Here is a 27,448-nt window from a genome sequence, read left to right as displayed (position 1 = left end):
AATACCGGATGGGCTCCAAAATCGGACGCAATTACTCGAGCTACGATAAGTTTACAGGAAATGTGTACCGTATACTTTTACAAACACTGTATACTTCCGTACACTTAAATTCATGGTGCAATTATTACTCCAGTGATGTCTCATTTTATTTGATTTGTAATTCATGGTTTAAATGATTTGATTAAATAAACTGGGGTATTTAGAAAGTAGATGAGTTGCTCTACAAGTTAAAGATATAAAACCATTGATTAAATGTGTGATTTGTAAACTGTGGGTGTTCGTGAATCAACTTCTTTTCCAGATTATACGTATTAATCAGAAATGACTTTGTAGGTCTGCTGCCACCAGACAAAGAAGCCAAGGAAGCTGATACTTGGCATACAAAGTCCCACAGCCTTGAACTATCTAAAGACATATAAATTGTTCAAAAATTCCTGTTAATCACGTCCAATTTTGGAGTCCGTCTGATAATAGGCAAGTTACTCTATTGTCAGTAGACCTTTGAGTGCTGAGGATTTTTTAAAATTTATTTATTACTGTGTAGGACTCCATCAAGGAGTGATATTGATTGCAAGGTTATATATAGGAGTTATGAAATTTTTGCAAAGTGTAGATATGGCCAAATGGGCCTTTTTCTTTAAGTTATAAGCTTACAAGCTATTGGAAGCATTTAGAGTCATACTTTTGGGCTTGATTGTACCTAACAAATACCACCTGATACTTCCGAGGCACCACAAAGTTATTGTGAGGCTGGCTTCCGATAAAATATTTTTGTGAGAAAGTACAAACCCTGATATTGGATAGATAAACTAACAAGTTAAGTAAACATACCAATCATGTTTTAGTTTCTATTTACTTAGAATTCCACTTTGAAACTACAAATAATATACTTAGAATTCCACTTTGAAACCACAAATAATATACTTAGAATTCCACTTTGAAACCACATATTGGGATGACAATGGGCATTGTGTGGCTTACATACGTCACCCTGAGTTGTCAGAGCAGAGTTCAAGTGAAAATCAAACCTGTGATAATACGTTCGAGTATCGCTAGTATTGGTAGCTAAAACCTCCGTTTTCCCTACGGACGATATCCGCAAAGTCGTTTTCTGACGTCACAAAACAAAATGGCCGTGCTAGGGCGAGGTAGTGTTTCCCTTATTATTATATTATTATTGTTAATTAGCAAAGCCCACTAGGGGCAACACGCTAATGAGCATTACAATCACATATTATATTATATTACTTACAGCGTTCTTAAATGTTTCAAGACCTATTGTGTCGATGTTAGGAATTTGAAGGGAGTTCCATTGAATAATTGTTCGAGGGAGGAAGGAGTATTTGTACACATCAACTCTTGTTTGCTTGAGAGGATGTTGAGCACGGGTGGAGGATAGTGTTTCCTTATGATAGTGTTTATAAATTCGAAAATTGGCGAAGGTGAGGCATATAGTATAATGCAATACAAATAAGCCGGGCCTAGTTGTGTCCGAAATTAAAATTTTCGGTCTGCTTTCCTTGTTGGAACGCGTTTTGCATCGTCACAGTACGTGTAGCTACTACTTCTTACCTTCATTATCTCGTGGTTCCAAGTGTAGAAAGCTACAGACAACATTCATTTCGAATACTGCGTGCTAAAATCTCTAAAGCCCCCACACTAACACAGCCATTTTGTCAACTCTGACATCAACTTTCGTCATTGCGGATATCGTCCATTGCTAGCTAGCTAGCTAGCTAGCTACTTAGCTAGCATGTCACTATATGAAAAACCAGGACAAAAACTCACGTGGTATTGTAGGGTACTTCCATGGTGAGGCCCTTCAACACGTGTGTTGCTTTCTTCCTTCTACCATAACTCTTGTAGACTCCCTGTACGCTGACCGCCAAATCTGATGGATCCATTTTGTCCCCGGTCTCAGTGCAGATCTAGCTATGGTTTTGTCGATCTAGTTTCAGCCGTGAAACTTAAATCTCTTCCTTCTAGTCTTTTGGCTTTGAGTACTCTTCTCAAGTGTAACTAGAATATAGTTTCATCGAATACCTATTAGGCAGTAGTTTAAGATTTTAAAATACTTATCCGCCCACGCACTGTATTACAGTCAGATTACTACCTGGAACTGACTTCACTGTTAATTTTACTATACCCTGATGTGGTAAGGCTTTCACAGGCTCACAAAGCCTTCTACCTTGTACCCACTAATAATTATCATCATTGCGTGCATGTGCACACATGCGTGCTCAGAGCTGGCTATGCCTATAGCTAGCTTAATGCATTACTATAACAGGTTCATACATGTGTCCGAGAAATTTTTAAAAACCTTATTGTAGCTTAGCTATGAGGCATGCTCACAATGTCTATATCATTCTAACTTACATGCAATGGTTTTCAGATTGGGCATGTGAATTAATAACTTGACTGCACGGTGAACAAGTCAGTGTGGAACTCATATCATAATTTTGGAGGTGTATATATATAAAAGCAGAATCATGAAATTAATGCATATAATGTCTTCTTGCTTACTACTGAACTAGTTGCCAAGTGAGTTCATAATGTTAGATAAGAAGTGAGAGCCGGAACATTATGAACTCTTAGTGTGAGCAAAATGTATGGCTATTTGTTGTCGAATTATAATAGCTAGTCCTTGTCACCAGGTTGAAAACATCTATATCACTCTGGCAATAGTATTTAGCACTGATCATCATATTTTCTGTAGAGTTATCACAATGAAAATCCTTGGTCTAGTTTAATGTGACACTATAGCTTTAATGAGTATAATTATATTCCTTCTTGGTTTTCCCTTCACCCATAACCCATCAATGTGATATCAGATCACAACAAATGTTGGGTGTAATTAATCTTGCTGGTCCTTAGTGATGTATACTATTTAAGCTAGTGAGAAGTCATCAAGTCAATGTATATAGGGAAGGTTTCAGATACAGCCAACTCTTGTGGCATATACCTACGTATGTAGGCTACATGTTGTTTTAGTCACCACCATGTTATTCTGCATGCTTCAACAGTATTTTTGCATCAAGTGTGTGACTCCTTAATTGTTTAACAAGCTTTGTATTCTTTCTCAGGGGGTTAATTGGCTACTAGATTGTCAAGCATCACTGATTTCTATCATGTGATTATTCGTTATAACAATCAAACTGCAATTAATGTACTTAAATGTACAGCCCACATCAAATAGCTAGACCTCTCAGAATGTACACCTATATACAAGTTTAACTGTGACCGGATTTGACAAACCAGGCTTCCACACACATCCAATTCTTCGACTTTAATCACTTGTAACTTGATCATTCAGTATGCTATTGACCTAACATTTTCACAACATTCTTACATTGCATTATGTAATAACAAGTAAAAATGTGAAAGTGATAGCTTACTCCTACATTGAGTTATGGTCCTTCAAAGTCACACATCTGGATGTGTGTGGAAGCCTGGTTTTGTCAAATCACCCCCCTGGATCCGCCCCTGATAGGGAAGGTTTCAGATACAGCCAGCTCTTGTGGCATATACCTACTTATGTAGGCTACATGTTGTTTTGAGGATAAAGTCACCGCCATGTTATTCTGCATGGTTACTGTACTTGTTTTCTCAATTGTTACTGCTAACACCCTACAAAAGGTTTAGTTGCATACAACAAGTCAACCTTTTCTTACCCCCAATATTATACTGTATTTGTATATAATCAGTTGCAATTGCAACGAGTTATAAAACAGTCCAGCTGACCATAAAAATAATGCATAATTATATCTACCTTATGCCTTTTCATGCTAAATAAAGCCATGTTGAAAAACTAATGTTTGCATTATATGTGGATACTGTTTAGGTGCGCAATACACATGAATATATTTTAAGCATATATACGTGTGGTAAAATGGGTGCACCTTTTAGAAGAGGCTTAACTTTGAGAAACTGTAAGATCAAACGTGATGGCCAAGAAATAACTGGTGTGCCATGTTAATGTCAACCAATTTAATAAATGCATGGAGATGACAATGCATGGTTATCCATAATTTCAAGAGTAAATATAAAAGATACCTCTTTTATTATGCACTCTTTATAATATTTGATGGGTTTTTTTTATTTGTGACTGCATGGATTTGTGAAAAGGTACCGTTTTCACACACAAATTTTGACCCATTTTTTTAACTTTGAAGCTTCAAATTTTTGATCATGTATTTGCTGAAATTTTCCATGGGTGTAGCTACAGTATCTGGTTGCATTTTGATACTAAGAGCAACTTCAGTATAAGGAATCACATGTTACTTCATTTGATTTGCTGGTACATGGTATGTATATCAAATGTTTGGAAAGGTACCTTTCACAAGTCTGATTACATGCTGCATGCAGGTCCAGTCAAGGATCCTTTTTTATCCTTTCTCCACCTTTTCAAACATACTGTAACAGGCTGCAGGTGTTCTACAGACCTTCAGCACTTGTGCTGTAAAATCTTAATAAATAAAAATAATATTTATAATACAAAAATCACGTATAAGTACAGAGGTACATAGGCATCATCTCTTGTAGCTACTGCAAATATCAAAAACTGGAACTATTGGCGGAAAAATACAATGACCAATACCAGATATAAAAACCACCAAGCCAATGTGATGAGAATTCCCTGGTAGACTTCTTTGTCTCCTAAATCCTTACCTGCAACAAAAACAAATGCAAAAGTAATGTGTTGCAATGTGTAGTGTACTTATCTGTGTAAAAGAAGAATCACACAGACAAGAATATGCAGAGTATAAGTGAAGAAGGTTAAAGGGCTATAAATACTTGATACAGTGCCAGTTAAAGTTGGGTAGTAGTGGGAAAGTTATATGATAAGGGAACTAGTCTCTCAATGCAAAGATAGTGTGTGTGTGTGTATATATGTGCGTGCATGTGTGTGCATGCAACTACATAGTGTAGTATGATCATATATACAGTTTACATCTAACCCCAATAAATTACAATTATAGTGTCATACCATCAGTATATAAGAAATGGAGAGACAATCGTCATGCTGAAATCATGGATAGTCAAACAGAGACCCTGGCCACTGCTACCATGAAGAACGTTGATTTTCATCTCAGGATGATGATGATAAACAAGCATGCATAATGTACACAGTAAATAATAAGTAGTGAATACTGTAGCAAATAGTGAACGTCACTGGAAATTCTTAGTGACAGTCACTAAAATGTCGAGTGATGTTCACTATTTGCCACAGTATTCACTACTTATTTTTTAATGTGTAATGGAGGGGAATAGGGACTATAGGTGTATGCACAACTTGAACTGTGATGTTGGATGGATGGAGAAAGTTCCTAAGACATATGCAGTGCATGGCCAGCAGCACATGTGCCTTCTTCCATGCATTATGGTAAACTGGGAATTATAGGGAAAGCCAAAGAGCTATGACTCCGTGTTGCTGTATTTCTGAGGAAGATTCGAGTGAGCAGAGATCATAGCTAACAATGGGGCTACAGGCTGCAAAGTACCCCGGTTTGTGATGGTAGCACCAAGATAAAGCACCTAAAACTGATACTTCCAAAGGTGCTCGTTGCTCATAATAGCGCGTAAGCCTTTAGGCTTTACAAGGTGTAACTAAGCTCTAAGCAGTTATCTTCTTAGCCAATTTATTTTAAACAATACTGCACACTGTGGCACAAGCCGTTGCTGACTTTACTGATAAATTCATGCACACCAGTCACCAATCATAAAGTGTATAATCTTTGCAACAACCCAATTATGATTGGCACTTGGTGAACGATATAGTAACCAATGAATAAAGAAGAACATGATACATACACCAGTGAGTACAACCACACAAGATACATAGCTAACTTCACAAACTGCCAGAAGAAATATACAAATAAATTAAAATATGTACAACTTTTACATAAACTATTGAATGACTGTGTACATTAAACAAGCTATAAAAAAACAAGATACATAATAAACAGGTTACCCATACACAAGTCATAAATATAGTATAGATACAGATAACTAAAACAGCATACACATGTACTGTAACAGCTCACATGAAACAAGCTTGGTACAGCACACAGATATAAGCATCATCACACTTTTCTAAACAATCAGCATGGCTCCACACTACATACTCCTCATTGGTACACTGGAGCCATTCATCAGCATCGTCGTCATCGTCCCACTGTCCAAAGCAAGTTGCACACTCATTGTTGGAAATTTCACAACATTGCAATCCTTCCTCATCATCATCATTGGAAACATCATCAGCAATCTTTCGACGTTTTGAGTCACTGGATGATTTGTGTTTCTTAGCCTTCTTAGTCTTCAAAGTCTGAGCTTTTTTGGCTTCCCTCTCAAGAGCTTTCTGGGTTTTTTTTTGTCCTCCTTGGCATTTCTCTTTCAAGTCTTTTTTGTTTCTTTTCCTCTAGCACATTCTGTTTTTTTTTCCTCCAGCAATGCTATTGACTCAGCACTTGTCAAAATCCGAGCCACAAATCGTTCTCCATTTGGCTTTCCTTCTAGACACTTGGACTTATTTGCAGCCAGAATCTCTGAGAGTGGAGACCGCTTTACTGTTCCAACTTGCCATGGAGGAACTGTCACTTCTTTAGGTGTAGATAACTCTGTGGTTCTCGCTTTTCGTTGAAGTTGAGTATCATTCTCATCGTAAAAACCTGAGATACAGGAAGATTATTTTCAGGAAAAATCCCATTATGTCTCATATTTCACACACACGGACATGCACACGCACACACAAATGCATGAACACACAAATGCATGAAAAGCACGACAATGATTCTGAGCAACTTACAATTAGATGGCAATTGTTCAGGATGATATTCCTTTAGCCATTGTACATAACCAGCATCTGTGTAAATATTATATCCATTTTGCAATCTCTTTTCATACAACTGGAGCAACTCGGATTGGGAATCATACTGGACATTACTGCTTCCCACATATTGTCGTCACCTCTCACAGTCAGGACATCATTGCCATCATCTCTCACAGGAAGGACATTATTGTTGTCACCTCTCACAGTCAGGACATCATTGTCGCCACCTCTCACAGTCAGGACATTATTGTCATCACCTCGCACAGTCAGGACATCATTGTCGCCACCTCTCACAGTGAGGACATCATTGTCATCACCTCTTACAGTCAGGACATCATTGCCATCATCTCTCACAGGAAGGACATCATTGTTGTCACCTCTCAGTCAGGACATCATTGCCATCATCTCTCACAGGAAGGACATCATAGTCGTCACCTCTCGCACTCAGGACATTATTATCGTCACCTCTCACAGTCAGGACATCATTGTCGCCACCTCTCACAGTCAGGACATCATTGTCATCACCTCTCACAGTCAGGACATCATTGTCATCACCTCTTACAGTCAGGACATCATTGCCATCATCTCTCACAGGAAGGACATCATTGTTGTCACTTCTCACAGTCAGGACATCATTGCCATCATCTCTCACAGGAAGGACATCATTGTCGTCACCTTTCGCACTCAGGACATTATTGTCATAACCTCTCACACTCAAGACACCATTATCGCCACCTCTCATCATCATCATCAACTCTCACACAGTCAGGGCATCAAGACTTCTGGAAGACTGAACATTAGCAGATTGGTCACTAGGCTACTTAGCAGATGTAGAATCTAATGAAGCACTTTCACTCGACTTTGGGTACTTGTCCAAAACAACTTTAGGCTGGAAGGGGTATATTTCTGTAACACGAAAGCCTGATACAATGTTGCTAATTGACATCCCTTTAGACCATGCTTCTGCAAACAACCTCGAAAACAGAAACTTGGTGATCACTTGCCCAGGGTTTTTTGACATATATTATACTGGTGGCATAATTCGAACCAATATTTCTTGAGTGGGCCAAAACAGCTGGTATCAAGAGGTTGGCTGTCAGCTGTTGTGTGTGATGGTAAACAGAACATGATTACATCTTTTTCAGCTGCAGCTTTAATAATTTCTAGGGTGTAGTGTGATGAGTGTCCATCCAACAGAAGAAGCAGTGGCCTTTCTGGAACTGCATGCGTGAGAAAGTGCTTCAGAAACCAGTCCGTGAACAGCTCCTGGTCCATCATCCATTAGGTGATGTGCCATAAATTGTGCCAGGGACTTCACCCTTGGAAAGCTCTGCATTAAAACATTTTCCTGAAAATACCACCATTAGTGGAATTGCCTGGCCACAGGCATTGGCACAGCCAAGAATAGTAATTTGACTCCTATTCCCAGAGCTGATCTGATGAACTTTCTTAGCTCCTCTGGCTGCAATGACCTTGGGAATCTTATGCTGCAGTGGCATGCCTGATTCATCACAATTATATATTTGTGAGGGACTATCCCTTAGACCATTTTCGGTTAAGATCAGCCCTAGCAAATCGAAGTACTCCTTGAAAATGCTGTAACTTGTTGCATCATTTCGTACGACAGCAAACGCATCGCTGTTACTTAACTCCGGCTACTGCTGTGAAAATCTCACCCACCGACATCCATTGGATAGCTTTCTAGAAGGTAACTTCATTCCTTTCTTTTCTATAGCCTCCTCTACTGTCGTCAACACATCTCACTTTGTCTTTCCATATCCCATTTTGGAACCGGCACTCCGCCAAATGATTCACTAGTTTCATTTCTTTATCTAAATACAGTTTAGGCCCCATGTTTGTTCCACGGATGACTCTGCCAGCGACGTAATCCTTAAGAGTTGTATGGGAGATGCCAAATTGTCACGTAGAGCAGCCCGGTTTACATAACACCCATCTTTCTGTTTCGTACCACATCCAGCGCTTTTACCATTGACTTGTTATTCCATTGGCGATATCTTTTGGGCCGTTTTCGGATGGGAATGTCCTTTAACCTGGCCTTGAGATTCTTGCCTCGGCACCTTTTAGCAGCTGGCATGCTTAAGAACGTAAACTCTTGAGCATCTCCATATTTTCTACAGGTTGACTTTGTGATTTCAAAAGTCGAATTTATATACAGGTTGAAATTAGATCACTTACACTAGACGACACTACATAATTGGGCAAATTATTCCATTGTTGCCTGTTTCTAATGTCATTTAGTGCATTTTCATGTAACATTTGAATTCTTATAGAACGTTTAAACAGTGCTATTTTATTGTTCCCAATTGCACATGTGGAAGTTTTGACCACCTCCACACCCCTCCCTCTAATATGATGCACTGCCTATACTATAGTGGTGGCAACCAAAATAAAACTATCAAAAATGGCGGGCTTTTTAAAAATAAAAAATCCTAATAGAACAAATTTCTTGTAATGTCAGCCAACCAAGTTACATTTTGGTAATAAGCAACCACTAGCTTCATCAGGATCGAGTGCAACAGGGTGACCCTTTGTAATTTTCACTTGTTATTCTGCAATTCATTGACTCTATGCACTGATCTTCATGATCTGGTACAATTCAGTGACTTTGACAATGGCACATTAGATTCAGCAAACAGACATCATTTGTGGGTTGTGTGGTGTTCTCATGCTCATTCTGCGTCTTAAATTTAATAGCTGTCGTACTGTGACGAATTGATACAATCTGGAAACGGTACCAGAAAAGGTTTGATTAACTCTTCATTTGATTTGTTTGTGTCCGCTCCGTTTTGTGATAGTGATTAAAAGCGATATAACGATGTCAGGTGGAGCTATCAGAAGACAATGGATGAAGCATTCTTGTCTCCGGATGCCAGTCAATCGAAACTCCCACAACATACCATACCATACACCATACACCCACTATACAACTCTTTGGATTGTGCCACCACAGAAGGTTGGCTATAATAATTATTGACTCTAGAATGGGGATTGTGCCACCACAGAAGGTTGGCTATAATTATTATTGACTCTTGAACAGCATACAATAAGAGACACTACAAAACTGATCAAACTTGAATTATATAGCTACATTGCAAAATCTGTATGTTTTGTGGAGTGGGGGCTAGCAAAATTATAATAAACTGAACAAAAAAATTTTGAGCTGACCAGCCCAGAACAACTCAGGGAAAAAACCTACAGGCTCACTTTCTTTTTTTTTTTTTTTTTTTTTTGGCCATGTAGGAAAAAACCCAAAATGCTCCACTCCACAGTGTGTGTGCCAGTATAAAGTCAAAATTATGAGTCTCCTTCTCCTACGATCAGTTATCTAACATCTGAGTCAAGGAAAACCAGAAGGGAGGGTGGGTGGGCCCAACCTGTAACACTTTTGTGGCCTAGAATGAATTATAATATTTCACAACACACTTTTATACCAAGCATCACGTGCTACGCACGACACAACCATGACGTATTAACGTGGGAGCTTATTTTCTGCCTAATTCATTTCATTCAAACGCCAGAAAATACACAAGCACCACATAGCCAGGAATTAGCGGTCAACATGGTTGATAATTTTTCAAAGTTATATGTACAGCATCCAATGGGAACTATTGGTAATCAGTGGAGCAGCAGAGTTTGTCATATCCTGACACATAATAGAAGTTGTACTTTATTCATATATGCCCTTTTATGCATACACAGTGACACTTTGTCCGTGGATATTTTACCACTTCTTTTGTAAGGTTAGTACCATAGGATTATTTCTGTATACGTGCATTGAACGGCAAGGCATTACATTTCGTCATTGCTTATTGGTGTAAAACGATGGTAATTAAAATATCAGTGACCTTGTTTTCATCATACACGGTACTTTCTCCATGGATATCAAGCTATTGGCATTTAGTGAACCAGGTGATACAACAACGCATTACATTGTTTACAATGCTTACACGAAAACAAACTCACTGAAATGACGACACAACCGTTATGGAGTGCTAAAAAGGCAGGAGAGAAGGCTCTGGCTTCACTACACAACACCACCAAGATGTAGAATATATTATTGTGGGATTACAACTCAAATTACGTGCGCATCGTGCTCTATAGTGAATCAAGCTTCCCGAGCTCAATCCAGGTATCTGTGAATGTTTGATTCATTAACTTTTCAGAACACAGCTAGCTGATTTGACTGCGGTTTTTGATTAGGAAAAAAAGATCTACACACACACTATATATATATATATCAATCAGCCCACGTATATTACCGGTGCAGCCGTGCGTAGCTGTCAAAGCTGCTGGAAAAAGGGCTTGAAACTGTGACAGCCCTCTAGATCACGCAATTCAATTAAATTTTATGCATGTGTGAGCGGCACCATCCCACTAACACAGTATGTATGGTCTAATGTCGTTGTTTACACAGGGATACTTTGTGTCAGTTCAAAGCTTGGCATGATATTATTTTTACCACTTGTGATCACAACGTACAGATCACATGTCCAAGAAGGGGTCTCTGCCGACAATCGGTTCAAATATAACACAAAAACATTAACTGATATTATTGAACAAAATCAATGTTAATAAATCTGTCTCTTTATCAGAAACTTCTTTAGAATACCACGTTCTCCAAAAAAACCTATAGGCAAAAATAATAAATCACATTCTTACTAGCTACTGTCGATACAAAAGCACACAACACATAGACAGACACACACATGCATGCAGACACAGACACACACACACACACTTTTAACCAACACATTCCACAGACAAGAAGCCAATAAAACAGACCAAGTCTAATTGGTTTAATTAACCACAGACCGCTAAAAGTATAATGTAATCTTGCAAGACTACCAGGAAGGTGAAAACAGAGAAGTTGGAACATTGGTGAACTGCTGAGACATTGGTGGTACAGGCCAACATTATGAATAAAATAAAATGGGGTTGACTGCTATATTAGAGACGACCACATTTGAATGGAATTTCTTGGATATGAAGGATCCGGATCTTCTGAGAATTCTGTCACTTAGAGACTCTCTTCACTATATCAGATAAGCTAACTGCAGTGAACAAGCCGATACATCAGTAGATATAATTATGTGGTCATTGCAATGAAACATGTGATATTGATGGTGTAAAGGGTGAAGCATTTCAATGTGATTTGTGTGAGGGTTGGTTTCATGCTTTGTGTGACAACATTGGTAGTAAATGTTACAAATCATTTTCCTCCCTTGCAGTCAATGCCAAATATTGCATACTACTGCAACTACAACAAGTGTTATGCACAAATCAAATGCATAGTTGCTGAATTTGGGAGATCATCAATAAATGAATGAGCTAAAATTTCCAATGTAGTTGAAAACTTGCTTCAAAGGTTTGAGAAGTCTCTTGCATCTACCCTTACAGCTCAAATTGGAAAGTGTAGTGAAGATCTCAGTGCAAAAATAGAGAATCTGCTTTCAAGTCAATGATTGACTTGAAAGCAGATTCTCTGTCAATCTGGTTTACAGATGGAAGTTGACCAAGTTTCAAAGTATTGTGTATATATATATATATATATAGATGAATCCAAATTAGCTGACAGGGAGAGAAGGAAAAATAAAATTGTAATGTATGACTTACCAGAAGCTGAAGACAGAGAGGCTGACAGACTCTCTGTCTTAGAAAATATACAATCATTGAATTTATTTCTTTAATGCTTGTAATGTCTTCTTGCATAATGCTGGAGCTAGTGCCTACAGTATAGCTATATGGACCAAGAGTTCATAACTTTAGCCAAAACTGAGATAACATTTACAGCATAATTTATACACAAATACTGACTGTATTTATTCCATCTGTATAGTGTTGGGAAAAATGTGCATGACCTGATCTTGGAAAACCTATACCTTTTGGCACATTGGTCGATTTTATAGCTTAAATGAGGTACTGGGTGTTCATCTATCTTGTGTTAATTTTGATTTACTGTCTTGTAATATACACTATCGTAATGTATTGAGTTCTTTGAGTGATTAAGGGTGACAAATCAATTTGTTAATGAATAATTCCATTCTTACCATCTAAAATACTTTAAAAGAGATTTTTTTATAGTTTAATGAAGTATTCATGGAACTTTCTGCAAATAAATGGCATGTTTCATTGTCTAAGACCATTCCAACACCCGAACAAATCACCCAATTTGTAAGTCAGTATTGGTGTCCCACACATGTGAAATTACTACATGGTCTGATATAATCATCCATATCTCCTATATAGAAAAAAAAAAGCTTTGGATGTGAAATTTCACAGCAAGAAGGTTTAATAGTTACTTTATTCAAATGTGCAAGAAAATTAATTTTTTTTTAATTTTTAAATTTTCATTAAGTTTTCCCAAAAATTTTGCATCATCAGTACAAATTAAGTAATCATGATAGTGCTCATTTGGCATACAATACTTTACAGAATAGCACATTTATATTACCCCATAATATTCTCTATAAGGTTTTGTAAGGGAATGCACGTCTAGATGCCTGAGTATAATTATACATGACAAAGTGAATCAAATACAATTTTTGTCAGTTTTGGAAAACAATTTTTCCATGTTCAGCACTAAGTATTGAAATAATTTTTGAGCATTTTCTAGCTAAAATGTTTTTGGAAATTTTGGAAGTCCATGAAGTGTTATAAAAGTTGATCATCTTTCATATAATTATGATGTGACATTATAATTAATTTTGTGTGCTAAGAACCCTACGGTGGTTATAAATCACTGAAATATATAGAATACTAGGATTTTTGGTATGTACCAGAAAGAAATAGCTAATTATATTCATCATTTCTTAAAACATTCTGGTGGTGTTCACTCCCATGATTCTCTAATAAAGTTTGCTATAACCACAATAATTACAAGCTTTCAAATGGCAACACCTACTAACAATTCTGGTCTACTGGTCCTTTTCAAAAATGAAAAGTGGCTGTTGCAACATTAATGTATGTTTATACAACAGACTTACGCATAAACCTGTATTGAGTATATTGTTGCCCCAAGTTGTGCTTCAGTATGTACGCCTACTACATTGAAGCAATTAATTTTTTATCTGCTCCACTATTATAAGTATGGAGTAAATTTTTTTATGTGGCACATTTTGAATTACTGTTACATTCTTTGCCACAATTGTCCTTGGCTCCTATTTCTGCATTCATCATAGTTTTTAGGTTCTGTGCCACAAGCTAACTTATTGCCTCCCTGCAGGTCCCTAGAGGGATAGTTGAACAATGATAAACTCCATTGCAAATTAATCTTTAAATCCTTGCTTTTTTGAAGGCCACATCCTTTTCTTATGTAGCTTGTCTGTTTATTGCTTATTGGGTATTTTCATGCATGCTCCAAAGCCAGTCTATAGCCAGTTTTGAGGTTTGCTACCAGCTGCCTGTTTTCTTCACTACAGGAATAATCGAAGATAGGCATGCTACTATTATCAGGAGCTCATAAGTGCTGCTGTATATTTATTGCTCTGTATAAATAATACAAAAATTACACAAATATTTATTGCGTACATTAAAATACAGTTACAGTAACTATATAAATATACAAACAGCTAGAAATCTAGGATGATATGAACAACTGGAACTATCGGCGAAAAAATATAATGATTAGTGTCAGGTATAATAACCACCAAGCCAACGTGATGAGAATTCCCTGGTAGACTTCTTTGTCTCCTATACCCATACCTATATGAATCAATACACACACGAAACTATGCTATAAATCACACAGTGGTATTGTCTACATGATTATTAATTTATGTACAGTAAGCACACTACTACTATACTTTAGTAGACATATAATTTTTGCACAAAATCCAAAAACTTTAGTGATGTGCAATACGTCTGAAAGAGCGTAACTGTGTCTAACAGCTTCAGCAGCTGCAATACTGCTGGAGGGCTGGTGTCAAAAGGGTAAGTGGAATTCTAGGAAAGAGGCCATCACCTCAATGTGACCTAAATGCTTCTTAATATATAACATGATTGCTGTATCCTTCCACTACAGGGATTGAAATACTCTAATAGAGCAGTCACAAGCACTGAAACACTCTAATAGAACAATCAATGTCATTTGTGAGAGACTGCAGGATACATGTAGATGTTGGATAACACAGTCAATTAGCAAACATTGAAAGCGATCCAGCATCTTCTTTGAGTCAAGCATAACTTTGAGTCAAACAGAAAAATATACATTTAACTTGCTGATTCTGTTTTCACTGACACCATTCAGGAATACACATTATCATATCACTTGTTTCTTAGTTTTATAACTTGACATCCTTCTACTTGTATGATCTAACTATAACCAAGTAATATCTGATTGTTGGAGTTAGCTTGAGGAACAATAGAGAATCTACTCTAGTGTATACAGTTTTGATCTTAAGGGACATTACAGTGAGAGTGTTAGAAGACCCTGCTCAACAGACCAATAAGAGACTTGCAAGCCTTGAAGGATAGTGTCTCCATGAATGATGATTGATTAATTGCGAAGGAGCTTGAGAAGATACTGATGTAATTGCATATCATGGAACATAGCTAGCTAATAAATAACATCACTTCTACTAAAGAGTGTATGCAGTAAAAACGATGTGTAGGTTGTTATCAAAATGTGTTAGAGAAAATAGAATCAGCCAATTAACTGAATATCTGATGAAGACGTTGGATCACTTTTCAATGTTAATTGACTCTACTATCCAACATCTGCCTGTGTGAATCAGAGGCATAGCCAGAACCTGGGCCACCTTGGACATCTAATTAGTAAGATCGAGTTACTCTAACAGAGCAGTCAAGATTGAGATACTCTAATAGAGCAGTCAATCACAGTAGAGAAGCAGTGTAGCAAACTATGTAGTTATAAATAAAGAAATACAGTTAGTGGAGGGCAGCTATTGTCAGCAGGTAGTAACCTTTTTTGGTCTTACTATACAGCTAGGCCTTGGAATCACGAAAAGTCTGGCTATGCCCCTGGTGTGAATCACAATAGTCAGTTATCCTACAGTCTCTCATAGATTGTATTTCAATATTTTTGACTGCTCTATCTCCATCATTTTAGAGGAAAGAAACAGCAATGTTGTAAAAAAGCATTTAGGTATAAATTCAACCTGCATTGAGGTGATGATCTTGGCAGTCATTTTCCACTGGTCATTTCTTTTCCCACTTTCTGTTCCTCTTCCCATTTCTGCTTTCCTAGAATTCCATTTACCTGGTGTCAAAGGCTCTGGCATGTATTTAAGTAATTATGGTTTGTGGTGAACACGAGGCAAACCCTAAACAAACAGTGATGATGGAAGCACTAGTGCCCACCAGTCTGATTAGCAGCTTTGACTTGTGGTATGTGTACACAAGCATTACAATTACTTGTATATTGTCCTACAATCAGGTATCAGTTAACTATCAGTAAAAAGAAGGCAAAAAAAATATCGAATGTATGGCTAGCCTAAAAGTGGGAATCAGTGCAACTTTAGTCTCCACACAACTACATAATGTGATCAACTACAATGCACACTGTAATAATCTTGCTAAAACTGCTATCCATAGGCACAGCTGAATATGCATGGTTAGGAGACCATGTAGTTAGTATGTAATCACACATGGTACATGTGCAATACTTTGAACATAGTAAAGGCCCTAGCCACTGCTATATACATTGAGGGAGGTCAACAATGATTCACTACATTCATTTTCAGCCCAAATCCATCATTGCCAGTCCAGCATGATGATAAGGAAGCATGTGTGATAAAGGGTTGAATCAAGAGTTCATAATATAGTTCATAATATAGTAGTGGGGGAGAGTGTCTAACTGAAATACTTCCATGGAACACACTGTGTGAAGTTACACCTGAGTCTGTTCAAAGAATAAAGACTTGACCTTATCAGCACCAATTAATACTAATCAACAGTTCTCTATCACCAGTGGAGGTATTGATTTAATCAAAGAGAAACTTAACCCAGTGTGTTTGTACAGGCTATATTGACAGTAGGACATTCTCCCCCACTACTATATTATGAACTCTTGGTTGAATGTATCACACATTTTTAACAAAGATAATTGAAAATCATAAAGGTGTCAGAATGCTGGGTAAACTACCTTTGACATATGCAGTGGCTGACATAGGAAGCAAGTTAAAGTGGCTTGTCCCATCAATTGGGACAGACTGGGAATTGCTAGGGGTCACCAAGGATGGTTACATGTTTGGTATCAGTCTTGAAAGACTAAAGGAATATGGCAGTATACATAGGTGGTTGGCCATCATGGATTCACCAGGACAAGTCATTCCAGGAGGCTAAGGTACATGTAAGGATACTATTAATGCATGTGACTTCTTGGCTTCAAAGCACGAAAACAGTAAGGGTGATCAGCACTCCACCCACCCAAGATGGGTCTCCTACATAGTTACAGAGTTAAGTTGAAGAAACACAACAAGGGAAGGACTGTGAACTGTTGGGTAGAATACCAAGCCAGGAGAACAGCTCACATATGCGGGAAAGAGTTGCTGGAGCCCCATTAGTTTCCTCCCAACACTCAACCAATATTTGGAGGTTCCTGGGTTTTCAATTAACCTGGCAAACTTGATTTGCCATTTAATTTGAGGAAACAAAAGAATTTCTGTATTTAATGAGACAATCCATGTGCAACAGAAGCCATGGTATGTATTCAACCTGTGAGCCTGCGAGAACACCAGAGCACAGAAGTGGACTACAGCAAGGCATGGATAAAGTGCTTTACAATGCAGTAAGTTCCAGAATAAAATACCCCCAATATGACCCCCTCCCCCCCCCTTCCATGAGTGGAAATTTTCTTAGCCAATTTTGTGGAGGATCTGAACAAAATGAGATCATAGCTAAGTACGCTAACAATGGGCCACATCATGTTTAGGAAGTAAAGTAACTCGGTTTGTTTGACCCAGCGAGGTAGTAGCTTTAGAGGCAAGATTTCAGTACCACTGCTATGAGGACAATTTAGCTGACAATGTAAGAAGACATAAGCAGTATAAATGTGAAGATAAAGAGGTAAGGGATTTTTGTTCTAGTTTCAGTGAGTGATCAACACTTATTAAGTAAAGTTTGTGTATGCAGCATAAGACAACATGAGTATTAAGCAAGGATAACAAAAATACATTAAAATATAATATATATTACACAATAAATAACATCCATGCAAAAAAAGCCACACTGCATAAAAAGGATGCAGCCTTCAAAAGCCTGGATGAAAAAGTTACGCAATTAAAGTTGGCAGCCATGAAGTGGCTACAATGATGTTAATGATAATACATTTTAATAATGCACTTTGTTTTTAACCCCAGGCTTTTGAAGGCTATAGATCTTTTTTATACAGCTTGGCTGTTTTTGAATGGATTTCACTTCTTTTTGTATGTGAAAGCCAACCATAAACTGGCTTGAGGCTTGCTTTTACACTCTTATCTACAGATACAAAGATGATCATAGTACTGTAGTGTTCTACCAATATGGTACCAATATCAAACTCACAGGATCTATGCAATACTGATAATTGCTCTATTATTTTGTGCTTGCTTGTCCATGGCTATGGCTATATATAAAGTTGCATTACAGTGCCTGTATTTATTTGCAATATGGTGTTTTATAACAATGTGAATTGTATAGGGACCTGCAATACATATCAATACAGCAATATATCGACACAACAAATAAGTATCACGATACGATACTGTACTTTGAAAATATCGATATATCGAAGTTTTCTAGCAGTGATTGCTGTATTACTGTAACAGTGATCTAGATACTCAAATAGAAAGCCTCTCTATTTCCCTGTGCTATAAAATGCAACGTCACGAGAAGCCATACAGATATGCGTGTATAAGTGCTGCTGTTATGGCTGAAATTTCGTCTTCTAAAAACAGTAGTTGTTACACTTTAAGTGAGGCACTATAAGCAGTACACAATTTGCTATATTTACTAGCCATCTTGACAACTCATCAAAATGCGGAGTAATCTGGACAAGCCTTTGTGGGAGCATGCATTAAAATGTTTGTGGTAGCTAATTGTCTGGGTGGTGTAATACAGGCAGGTATCCAGGTAGAGATGTGCTTTTTAATAGCAGCTCTGCTTTCCATGCTAAAAGTCATCATAACACACTAGCTTTTTATCACATCAGTATAATAGACTATTTACATTCACTGAATAAAGATATTTGTATGCACAGTAAATGTAGAATTGGTGTCGGCTATTAAGATACATATAAATTGGATATTGTTACAACTATTAGCTAATATGCCAGTCATAACTAGCAATGACCACTTCATTACAGTATTGTGATACAGCATCGTATTGAGCAGTTTATTGATGGTGATACGTGATACACAAAATGCACTGCATCGCAGAACACTAGTAAATTGCTTCCAAGTTAGGTATGCATGATTGTACTATTTGTATATTATACTGTTCTACTACAGTATCTCAATTTTTTTCATGATTATATAAGTTACAGTTTCTAACAAAGCAAATCCTGCACCTTTTATGCTAGAATACGATTTCCAGCCTGTTGTCACAAGCTTTGCTAGCATGGCACTTCTTGATTGGCGTGAGTGGGTCTTAATCATAGTTTACTACAGTACCAATACTGATTGATACCAAAATGGCTATAATATTGGCTCTGATTCGATGAAATGGTAGAGAAGTTACAATAGTACAGTGTATTGTATCCAGAGTTTATTTGGTTACTTTTGTAACACTACATCCTTTTCAAGGATTTCACACATAGAATGTTCTAGAACAATCTAGATTTCCATTGGTAGATCTATGAACTTATAATTGTGCAGATTTTAACCAGAATTTTGTTACATAAAGTAGATACTAAGTGAGGTAAACAGCTGTGATAGCATACTGTATATGCCTTGATATCATAGTATGGTGCACCAGCTTTCTTGGCCACATGACACACTACCATGTGTCTTAATATACAAAGTGTATATACCTTTGCTTACAACTGCTTTCACAGCAGCCACAGCATAAGTGATTGGCAGGAAGTTGGACACCCAACGAATTCCACTTGGTATACCCTCCAATGGCCATACTGCACCTATACAAAAAGTAGACAAATTAAGAATTTTAAATATCTGTAGTTTCGTACCATAGAAATGCAAGTAATGAAAAAAAGGAGCACCTGCAATTATACCAGTGGATTTTCAATCACTACATAGTCATGACTACACTATTGACAAGCTATAACCAAAGTATAGGTATTAAATGTGCAATAACATGCTGTAGTTTTATATATTTATTATAGATTTTGCTGTAGTTACAGTATGTGCATACATTATACAATTACAAAAAGAAATTGATTATGTACTGTAGCTGGTATTGCCTACCAGCACCCTAATTAATTACAGCTATATAAGGGAGGTGTAGGGGGTAAATTACATTTAGAACAAAGACATACAACATGAACACTGCATGGGTATTGTTCATTAAAGTGTCTAAGAAAGTTTGACCAGAAAATGTTGAAAAATTTTGCTCTCAAAACATCAATAGATAATGACAAATCCAGAGGTGGAAGAGCATTCCACAAACGTGGAAGTCAGTTGAAATAAAAGTGATGAGATCAGTTGTACTTGGTTCTGGTATGCACTAGTTTAAAATTGGTATATCGTGTTGTACTGTTATTGAACTTTACCCACTTAATAATGTCAAAAGAAGAGGATGGCTGCTTTAAAGATTTGACAAAAAACATCAGATCACTTAAATCATAAACATACATCACTAGGAGTCTAGTACGGTAGGAAGATGAATAGCCAGTGTATAGAAGTTGCAGGCGAGACTGCAGGTGTAGGCAACCTCCCTTGTTCCACTGCTTTAATTTTTATGGTCCCTACTCACATTAAAAAGTTTCAAGTTTTCCTTATACTGTACTTGTATATAAAGAACTTTGCGTGGGAGGATCAAAGAAAAAAAAGTGCTCTATATTTGTCATACAAGCACAAGTTTTCTATATTGGGCAGTTATAGAACACCTTAATAGACCAGAGTTCTATATCAGGTAGTTATAGAACTGCCAGGTCTATCTTGCAGGCTTATAGCCTACTTTGAGTGAGTAATCACTCATTCTGGCCAGTACAACCAATCAACCAAGCCAGTGTAGGCTGATAGCCTGACTACGCTGGCTGACCAGTCAACCCAACCAGTAAGAGCAAAACCACTGGATTTAATTTATAGACACACTTGAAGATTTCGATGATGGTTGCTTGTGGTCAGCAGCAGTGAACGGACTACGTTTTGTTTAAATAAATGGATGAGTCCTAGGAATATCACAGAAATGTGTTTATTAAAGTACCACAATTGAAAATTTTTAGTATTGAGAAGACAGACTAGACTCACAAAACGACTAATGAAGGCGCAGCAAAGTGCAACGTAGGCGAAACACAGGTGCAATGCCTATTCTACCGATGATAACACTACTCCGTAAGTTTCTAATTGTTTCGTGTGTCTTGTGTGTACCTCAAGTTGACAGTTCTCTATACCAAATAAAGCACTGCCTTCGCTCATGCTATACGCGAAATATAGCACTCAAAGAGTGGTCTCGAGATGAAATATAGCACTTGGCTTCGCCTTGTGCTATATTTGTCTCTCGCCCACTCTTTTCGTGCTATATTTCCCGTATAGCACTCGCGGCAGTGCTTTATCTAATGCATAAATGTTTTCCTCTGTAATTTTTCAGAACTGTAAACTTCTCAGCTTTAGAGAAATATTTTACTAACTGGACAACCCTACATGCATGTATAGTACATTATAAAACTAACACATAAACAGACAGGGTTTCCTTATTTTCTACTCTACATTAATACACTGACCCCTATGCCTTCCATAATATACACTTGATAGACTATACCTGCTAAATATGAAGGAATATTTGAAAACAACGAAGTCAAAAATATGACATCAATGATTGACTGAGAAAATGCTGATACCAGTAATCCTAAAGAGATAAAGAACAAGCCACATACAACTAAATGCATCTATATACACTTGCATACACACAATACATACATACATTCATACATACATACACACGCATACATACACATACATACATACATACATACATACATGCATGCATATACCTTTTCACTACCAATCCAATACTGATACATTTGAAGCCGGAAATGGCTGATACCGGTCTGATACCGATACTTTGCCTCACAGGCATTTTCTCACAAGAAACAGCTAGTGATTTGAATAACAGTTAATAAATCAGTCATTTGCTAATCTCATCAACTGCAGTTTACTGGTTTTGTGGCTATTATTTACTCGAATATAATAGTTTATGGCTTCAATGAATCTTATTTCGTGGCTTACTTCAGTTTCCACTGTACTAATAATGCTAGTGGCTGGCTTCCATTAAGGAATTCATAGCTTATATCAGCTTTTGCTCAACCCTGTTGATGTGCTATATATGCTGCCATCTTGAAAAGTAATTAGATGACGTCATTTACAGTATCGGTTGGTATCGGGCTTTTATAGCTTTACCGACACAAGTCCGATACCACCAAAATAGGGTCGATACCGATACTAGTATTGGTATCGGTGCATCACTAACATACATACATACATACACTATACACACAAACATGCATACAACCATGGTGATAGAATTGTACACAGCTTCATCAGCTAATTAATGCAATGGATTATGATAATTTTACTGAGACTTCTGATACATATGATCAATTTTTTTCAGCACCACATCACAGAACAGCACATCTTGATAGCATATGTGTGCTTACCAATAGTGAGTGCTATAGACAAAAATACATACAAGCATCAATAAATAATAAACCACAACAAATTATGTGACCAGCTGAGCCATTTTCACACATTCCTTGAATTCCATTTTATTGTTTCTCTATAGTGACAAAGAAGCGGATGGCCAAAGTTGCAGCCTATTATGGTGAATAGTCTTGGAATAATAGTGCTAGACAGTATAAATTTGATTTGTCCGGCAATTATACAGCAAATAAAGTAAGGTGCTTAATTTATCAATAATAACTTACAACTCAGTGCAACAAGCTATGAAGATGGGACTTGTTCACCATGGACTGGCAAATCCATCAAGGTATAGCGCTTTCTCTGTACTCCTCCATGTGGACAAAGAAGGCCATTCCAACAAAGAAATTAAACAACAATGGTAAACTATATTTCTACCACATTGTAAATTAGTGCCCATAACTCATGTCCCTTTTGCTGTACAAATACGAAACAAAGATTTTCTTACTCTCCACGGACAGGTGAATCCAATGGTGTACATAGATGTTATTGATTTGAGCTTTGTTCAGTGCATACCAAAGTGATTAAAACGCGTGTAAATTTTTATGCATTGTGAAAATAAAGCATAATAATACATGACAGGTTTTCACTCAGCCAGTCACATATATACATACACAAACCACAACACTACCACTGCGCACACCTGACAGGCATATCAACCAGTAAATAAAAGAAGCCAGTGCAATATTTCCATGTTGTTCAACCTGTAATATACACTTCCTATAGTTACAAGCAGGCTATAGTAAATAACTTACATCAAATATCCCATATGTTATAGCAACAACAACCATCACTTTTATCAAGGATATTACACTGTACAACAATAGTTCTGATAAGATCAGTTCAGTGATGGTTACACCTATGATAAGAACAATATGAAACAGCTAATGAACATAGCATACTACATTATTCATTGCATTTGTGTTTGGCATAATCACACAAACATGGCCCTATGCTTATAACCTGTGGCCACTTTGCAACAATAAAGCTAAGTGACCAATAACAAGTGGTATAATGTAACATAGGCCTCCAAGTCAAGCATTTAATTATGACAGATCAAGACACTCTAGCAAATAGTCAGTTGCAGCATTTTAAAATAACTAAATTACAACTAATTTTGAAGGAAACGAAGTGGAAAATTGCTGCCTTACAATGTAGTGAAGTATCTTACACACTATGACACAAGTAAGTTGAAGGAAGTTTAGTACGTATGTCATCCTGACCTGCTACATATGTACGATCCAGCATGCCTTCTTTCTTCTCCTGTACCAGTGAAATAGCTGACACTGACATGGTTGTTGCAAAAAGGACACTACAAAACATTACATATACAGCAGACTCGTTAAGTGCACATAATATAATTATATTAAGTGCATATTTGTTTCTTGTATTACTTAATATTTGCATGGTTGATAAAGTGCATGTGTGGCTGAACATGAATTAAGCTCCAGCACAAGGTGTTGCTATACAAGAACAGAAATACTAGAGGTTTGTCAATGGTGTGAGGATTGAAATTGGCTGACACTCTTAAGTATAATATTTTTTACATTGTGAACAGAGATCACATCCAGTTTGTGATACAGTCTTCTATTGGAGTATCTGTGCAGCACATATCAACTGTGAAGATGATGTTTAACTAATACAGAGTGTGTATAGTGTCATCTTGTTTTGTAGTTACTAACAAAACAGCCAGCATGAATTGATGTTTGTATTTACAAGTACTAGGAATTTTAAGTTCGATTAGGGATCATGGAAATAGAATGTAATGAAACAAGGGAGGTCACCTACATATATACAGTGGACTGAAGTAGAGATTAAATGTTCTCTGCAGGTGTACCCTTATTTTATACTATTTATTTCTATGATCCCTTAAAATTCCTAATTTTCCTTGTACTTGTTCATTTCCTTTTTGTAACATATACTTATGATTGATGAACCCGCGCATACCACATCAAAAGACAGAATGGTGCCAGACATGCCATAAAACAAATTTGTGACCGGATTTGTGAAAAGGGGTCTTCCACGCACATCCAATTCTATGAATGTCAAAGGTCATAGCTTAGTGTTCAATAAACATATAAACCTGAACTTTATCCCATTCACTACTGACCAAATTTCAAGTTGATGGCATTTTCCAATCTGACGTTATGAGTTGTCAAAGTTGGTATTTTGGATGTGTGTGGAAGACCCCTTTTCACAAATCCGGTCACATTTTGTGTCTGAATACACGACCATTATGCATTCAGACACATGATGGCCATTACCATTTTCATTACGCTTGAAGACCATGGCCTTTACGCTTCATTTTCAGCTACGTTCAGCCCATTACACAGCATTGCAAATGAAGAACAGTTACAAGAAGCACCCCCAGTCTCGATCTACAGAAATACAGATGATTTCCACTATAAACGAGATGGTCAGCACAGAGAAGCCATAATGCACTACCATAAATTGATACCTTGGTACTGTCAGCAAAATGGAATAGGACACAAAGGAGGACAAAGTTAAGTCCATGATATGTGTGGATTGTACATACTGTGGTATGCCAAAAAGCACCTGTAGGGATGAAGTAACATCTAACAGTGAAAAAATCAAGCCCATAGCCTTAGCTGTTAGTGAGTTACACTGGTCTGAAGGTATCAGGCAGTTAGTCAGTCAGTAGAAAACTCCACTTAACAAAAAATATATTTATATATTAGCAATTTATTGGAAGCATCTTTAAACACAGTTTTGGGCTTGACTATACCTAACCAATACTGCCAAGGTACCATGAAGATATTGTGAAGCTGGTTTCTGACCAACACTTTTTGTAAACTTCCATGATCCTTAAGGCCAGGCAAACTTGATTGCTTGTTTCTCACCCACGAAAATTTTTTTTGGATTTCTATGTGGGCAGGGGGTCATTTTCATTATTCATTGTTAAAGAACATAACTCCAAATCAAGCTGTCTGTTACTATAAAGGTTAGCTAAAGCTTTTTAAGGACTAATGCTTACATTATACCATTGTTTCTGAGGTGAAAGTGACATTTGTGACTGGGCCTGTGAAAATAGGGCATGTGGGCACATAAAATTTGCCTACTTTTTCAAACTTTCATGACTTGTAACTTTTTTTGACAACATGCATGCTATTGCCATGCAATTGTCAGCCTTTAATAATTAAATTGGCTACATAATGCAAGTTTCAAAATGCAAATATTCTATTTCAGTATTGAAGATATTACCCGTTGGGTGTGGTTTGTGCCCACATACCCTATTTTCGCAGGCCCGGTCACATTTGCTATGCTGTGAAATGATAGCCAGCCTTCTTAGTGTCAAAATATGTGTGCACGTGATTGCATAACAGCAATAATGAAATTAGAAGTGGTGGAGTAAAAAGGGATGCGGGCGGGGATGAGAAACAATTAATTAAGTTTCCCTGGCCTAATTATATAGTGCCACAGTACTGTAACACTATTGGCCGCAGTTTGATATCAACCTGTCACAATTGATAATTACTTTTAGTATTATGGTCACATCTTCCTATAGTATACTTTACATAACTATATATTCTTTGTTGCAGAAATACTTCCATTAATATTCTCCATATACATTATAGCCTTGTAATGGGCAGAACATACATTGTAGCAAAAGCCACTTCACTTGCTATCGATCAATTCCTACAAGGTCTACTTCAGCAAGCCTTTCTTTTAATGCTATTGATATGAGTAGAAACCTTTATTAAATAAATATGCTAAAACAAGGGAGGTTATTGATAAACCTAACATCAAAAGTTCATAATAAAAATAGTGAGGGAGAGTGTCAAACTGCCAGTGCGGCCTGTACAAAATCACTGCGTAACTTAGAGGGTATCCATACCTGGCAGAGCAAAGGCTTTACCTTATGGAGCACCTATTAACAGTTCTCTATCATCAGTAAAAGTATTAAGTAAAGCCTTTGTTCAACCAGGTATGGATACCCTCTAAGTTACGCAGTGATTTTGTCTTAAAGTGTCCTAGTTAGACACTCTCCCTTACTATTTATATTATGAACCCTTGCTAACATGGAAATTAAATTTAAGTAGGGAGTTAAGGTGCACATCAAGTGACTATCTCCCTTGATTCAGCCTGTTTTACTGTAATGATCATTGCATGCAATAGCTGTGCATTGTACTGCCATGGCTACACACTTTACTACAGTGAATTATGGTACATGGGATATACTTAACACAACATCACAACAACTAGCAGTATTACGCTACAGCTGAACCAGGTGCAAAAGCATCTCAGAATGTGAAGTCAGAATTCCCATAGACAATCTCAGTGACCTATGGATCACATTATAGTAACAAATCTGGTCACACATTGGCTCACATTTAGGTCAACATTCAGAGAGTACAGAGTAGTGCTGTTTGTAAGTATCCGACTGACATTGTTGATCAATTTCTCCTGTATAAATGTAGAGAGATATTGAATATCTACAATACAAATAGGAAATAGTTGGCAACAAATTAGAGAATGATATAGGTTTTGTTTATTTGTCATACAGGTATACAAAATGCATATACACAGACACACACAAGCACACAGACACATACTCACACACAAACACTAACATTAGCAACATCAAAGAGTTCTTGATAAGATTGTTGAGTAAGGAATCGATCTGAAAACATCTTATAAGTACATTTCTATACTACTAGTACTCAACTGGTAGTGTCTATCCCTAACCCAATGGTGGCACGATTAATAAGATCAACACTTGTATGGTTTTGTTTGTCCAATATGTCAGTACAAGTTTGTTGATACC

At 37.1% G+C, this 27,448-nt stretch overlaps 2 protein-coding genes across 4 annotated transcripts in view; both read right to left on the bottom strand.

Moving 5' to 3' along the window:
* The window catches only part of LOC136267412 (ABC transporter G family member 20-like), a 48,386-nt gene extending 46,319 nt beyond the window's left edge, over positions 1-2,067 (bottom strand). Inside the window, exon 1 of the mRNA XM_066062563.1 lies at positions 1,789-2,067. Coding sequence (XP_065918635.1) covers positions 1,789-1,904 — 116 coding nt within the window. The 5' untranslated portion in view covers positions 1,905-2,067. The remainder of the gene's footprint in view (positions 1-1,788) is intronic.
* Positions 2,068-14,346: 12,279 nt separating this feature from the next.
* On the bottom strand, positions 14,347-27,395 carry LOC136267409 (ABC transporter G family member 20-like). Of its 3 annotated transcripts, none has more exons than XM_066062561.1 (11): positions 27,350-27,395; positions 27,255-27,304; positions 27,013-27,116; positions 26,863-26,966; positions 23,886-23,974; positions 23,418-23,521; positions 23,306-23,366; positions 22,623-22,634; positions 21,728-21,814; positions 19,818-19,922; positions 14,347-14,551 (listed from the first exon to the last, which is right to left on the bottom strand). In XM_066062561.1, exons 5-11 carry the CDS (start codon positions 23,953-23,955, stop codon positions 14,451-14,453), a joined length of 540 nt encoding a protein of 179 aa, XP_065918633.1. In that variant the 5' UTR covers positions 23,956-23,974; positions 26,863-26,966; positions 27,013-27,116; positions 27,255-27,304; positions 27,350-27,395; the 3' UTR covers positions 14,347-14,450. The 3 variants fall into 3 exon arrangements, with proteins under 3 accessions (XP_065918633.1, XP_065918632.1, XP_065918631.1); XM_066062560.1 differs by having other exon boundaries at positions 26,896-26,966; positions 27,350-27,393; XM_066062559.1 differs by lacking the exons at positions 26,863-26,966; positions 27,013-27,116; positions 27,255-27,304; positions 27,350-27,395 and having other exon boundaries at positions 23,886-26,856.
* Positions 27,396-27,448: the final 53 nt, after the last annotated feature.

Source organism: Dysidea avara, chromosome 9 (genome assembly GCF_963678975.1).
Source record: "Dysidea avara chromosome 9, odDysAvar1.4, whole genome shotgun sequence".
NCBI lineage: Eukaryota > Metazoa > Porifera > Demospongiae > Dictyoceratida > Dysideidae > Dysidea > Dysidea avara.
The sequence above is the reverse complement of the archived record's forward strand: the minus strand, read 5'-3'. Positions and strand labels throughout refer to the sequence as shown.

Coding starts and splice junctions, on each gene's coding strand:
- LOC136267409 (XM_066062559.1), bottom strand. CDS start 24,099: ATGTTCAGCCACACATGCACTTTATCAACCATGCAAATATTAAGTAAT. Junction 23,522..23,885: donor GGATCGTACATATGTAGCAG/GTCAGGATGACA, acceptor TTCTTATCATAG/GTGTAACCATCACTGAACTG. Junction 19,923..21,727: donor TATTCCTTCATATTTAGCAG/GTATAGTCTATC, acceptor CTTTTTGTATAG/GTGCAGTATGGCCATTGGAG.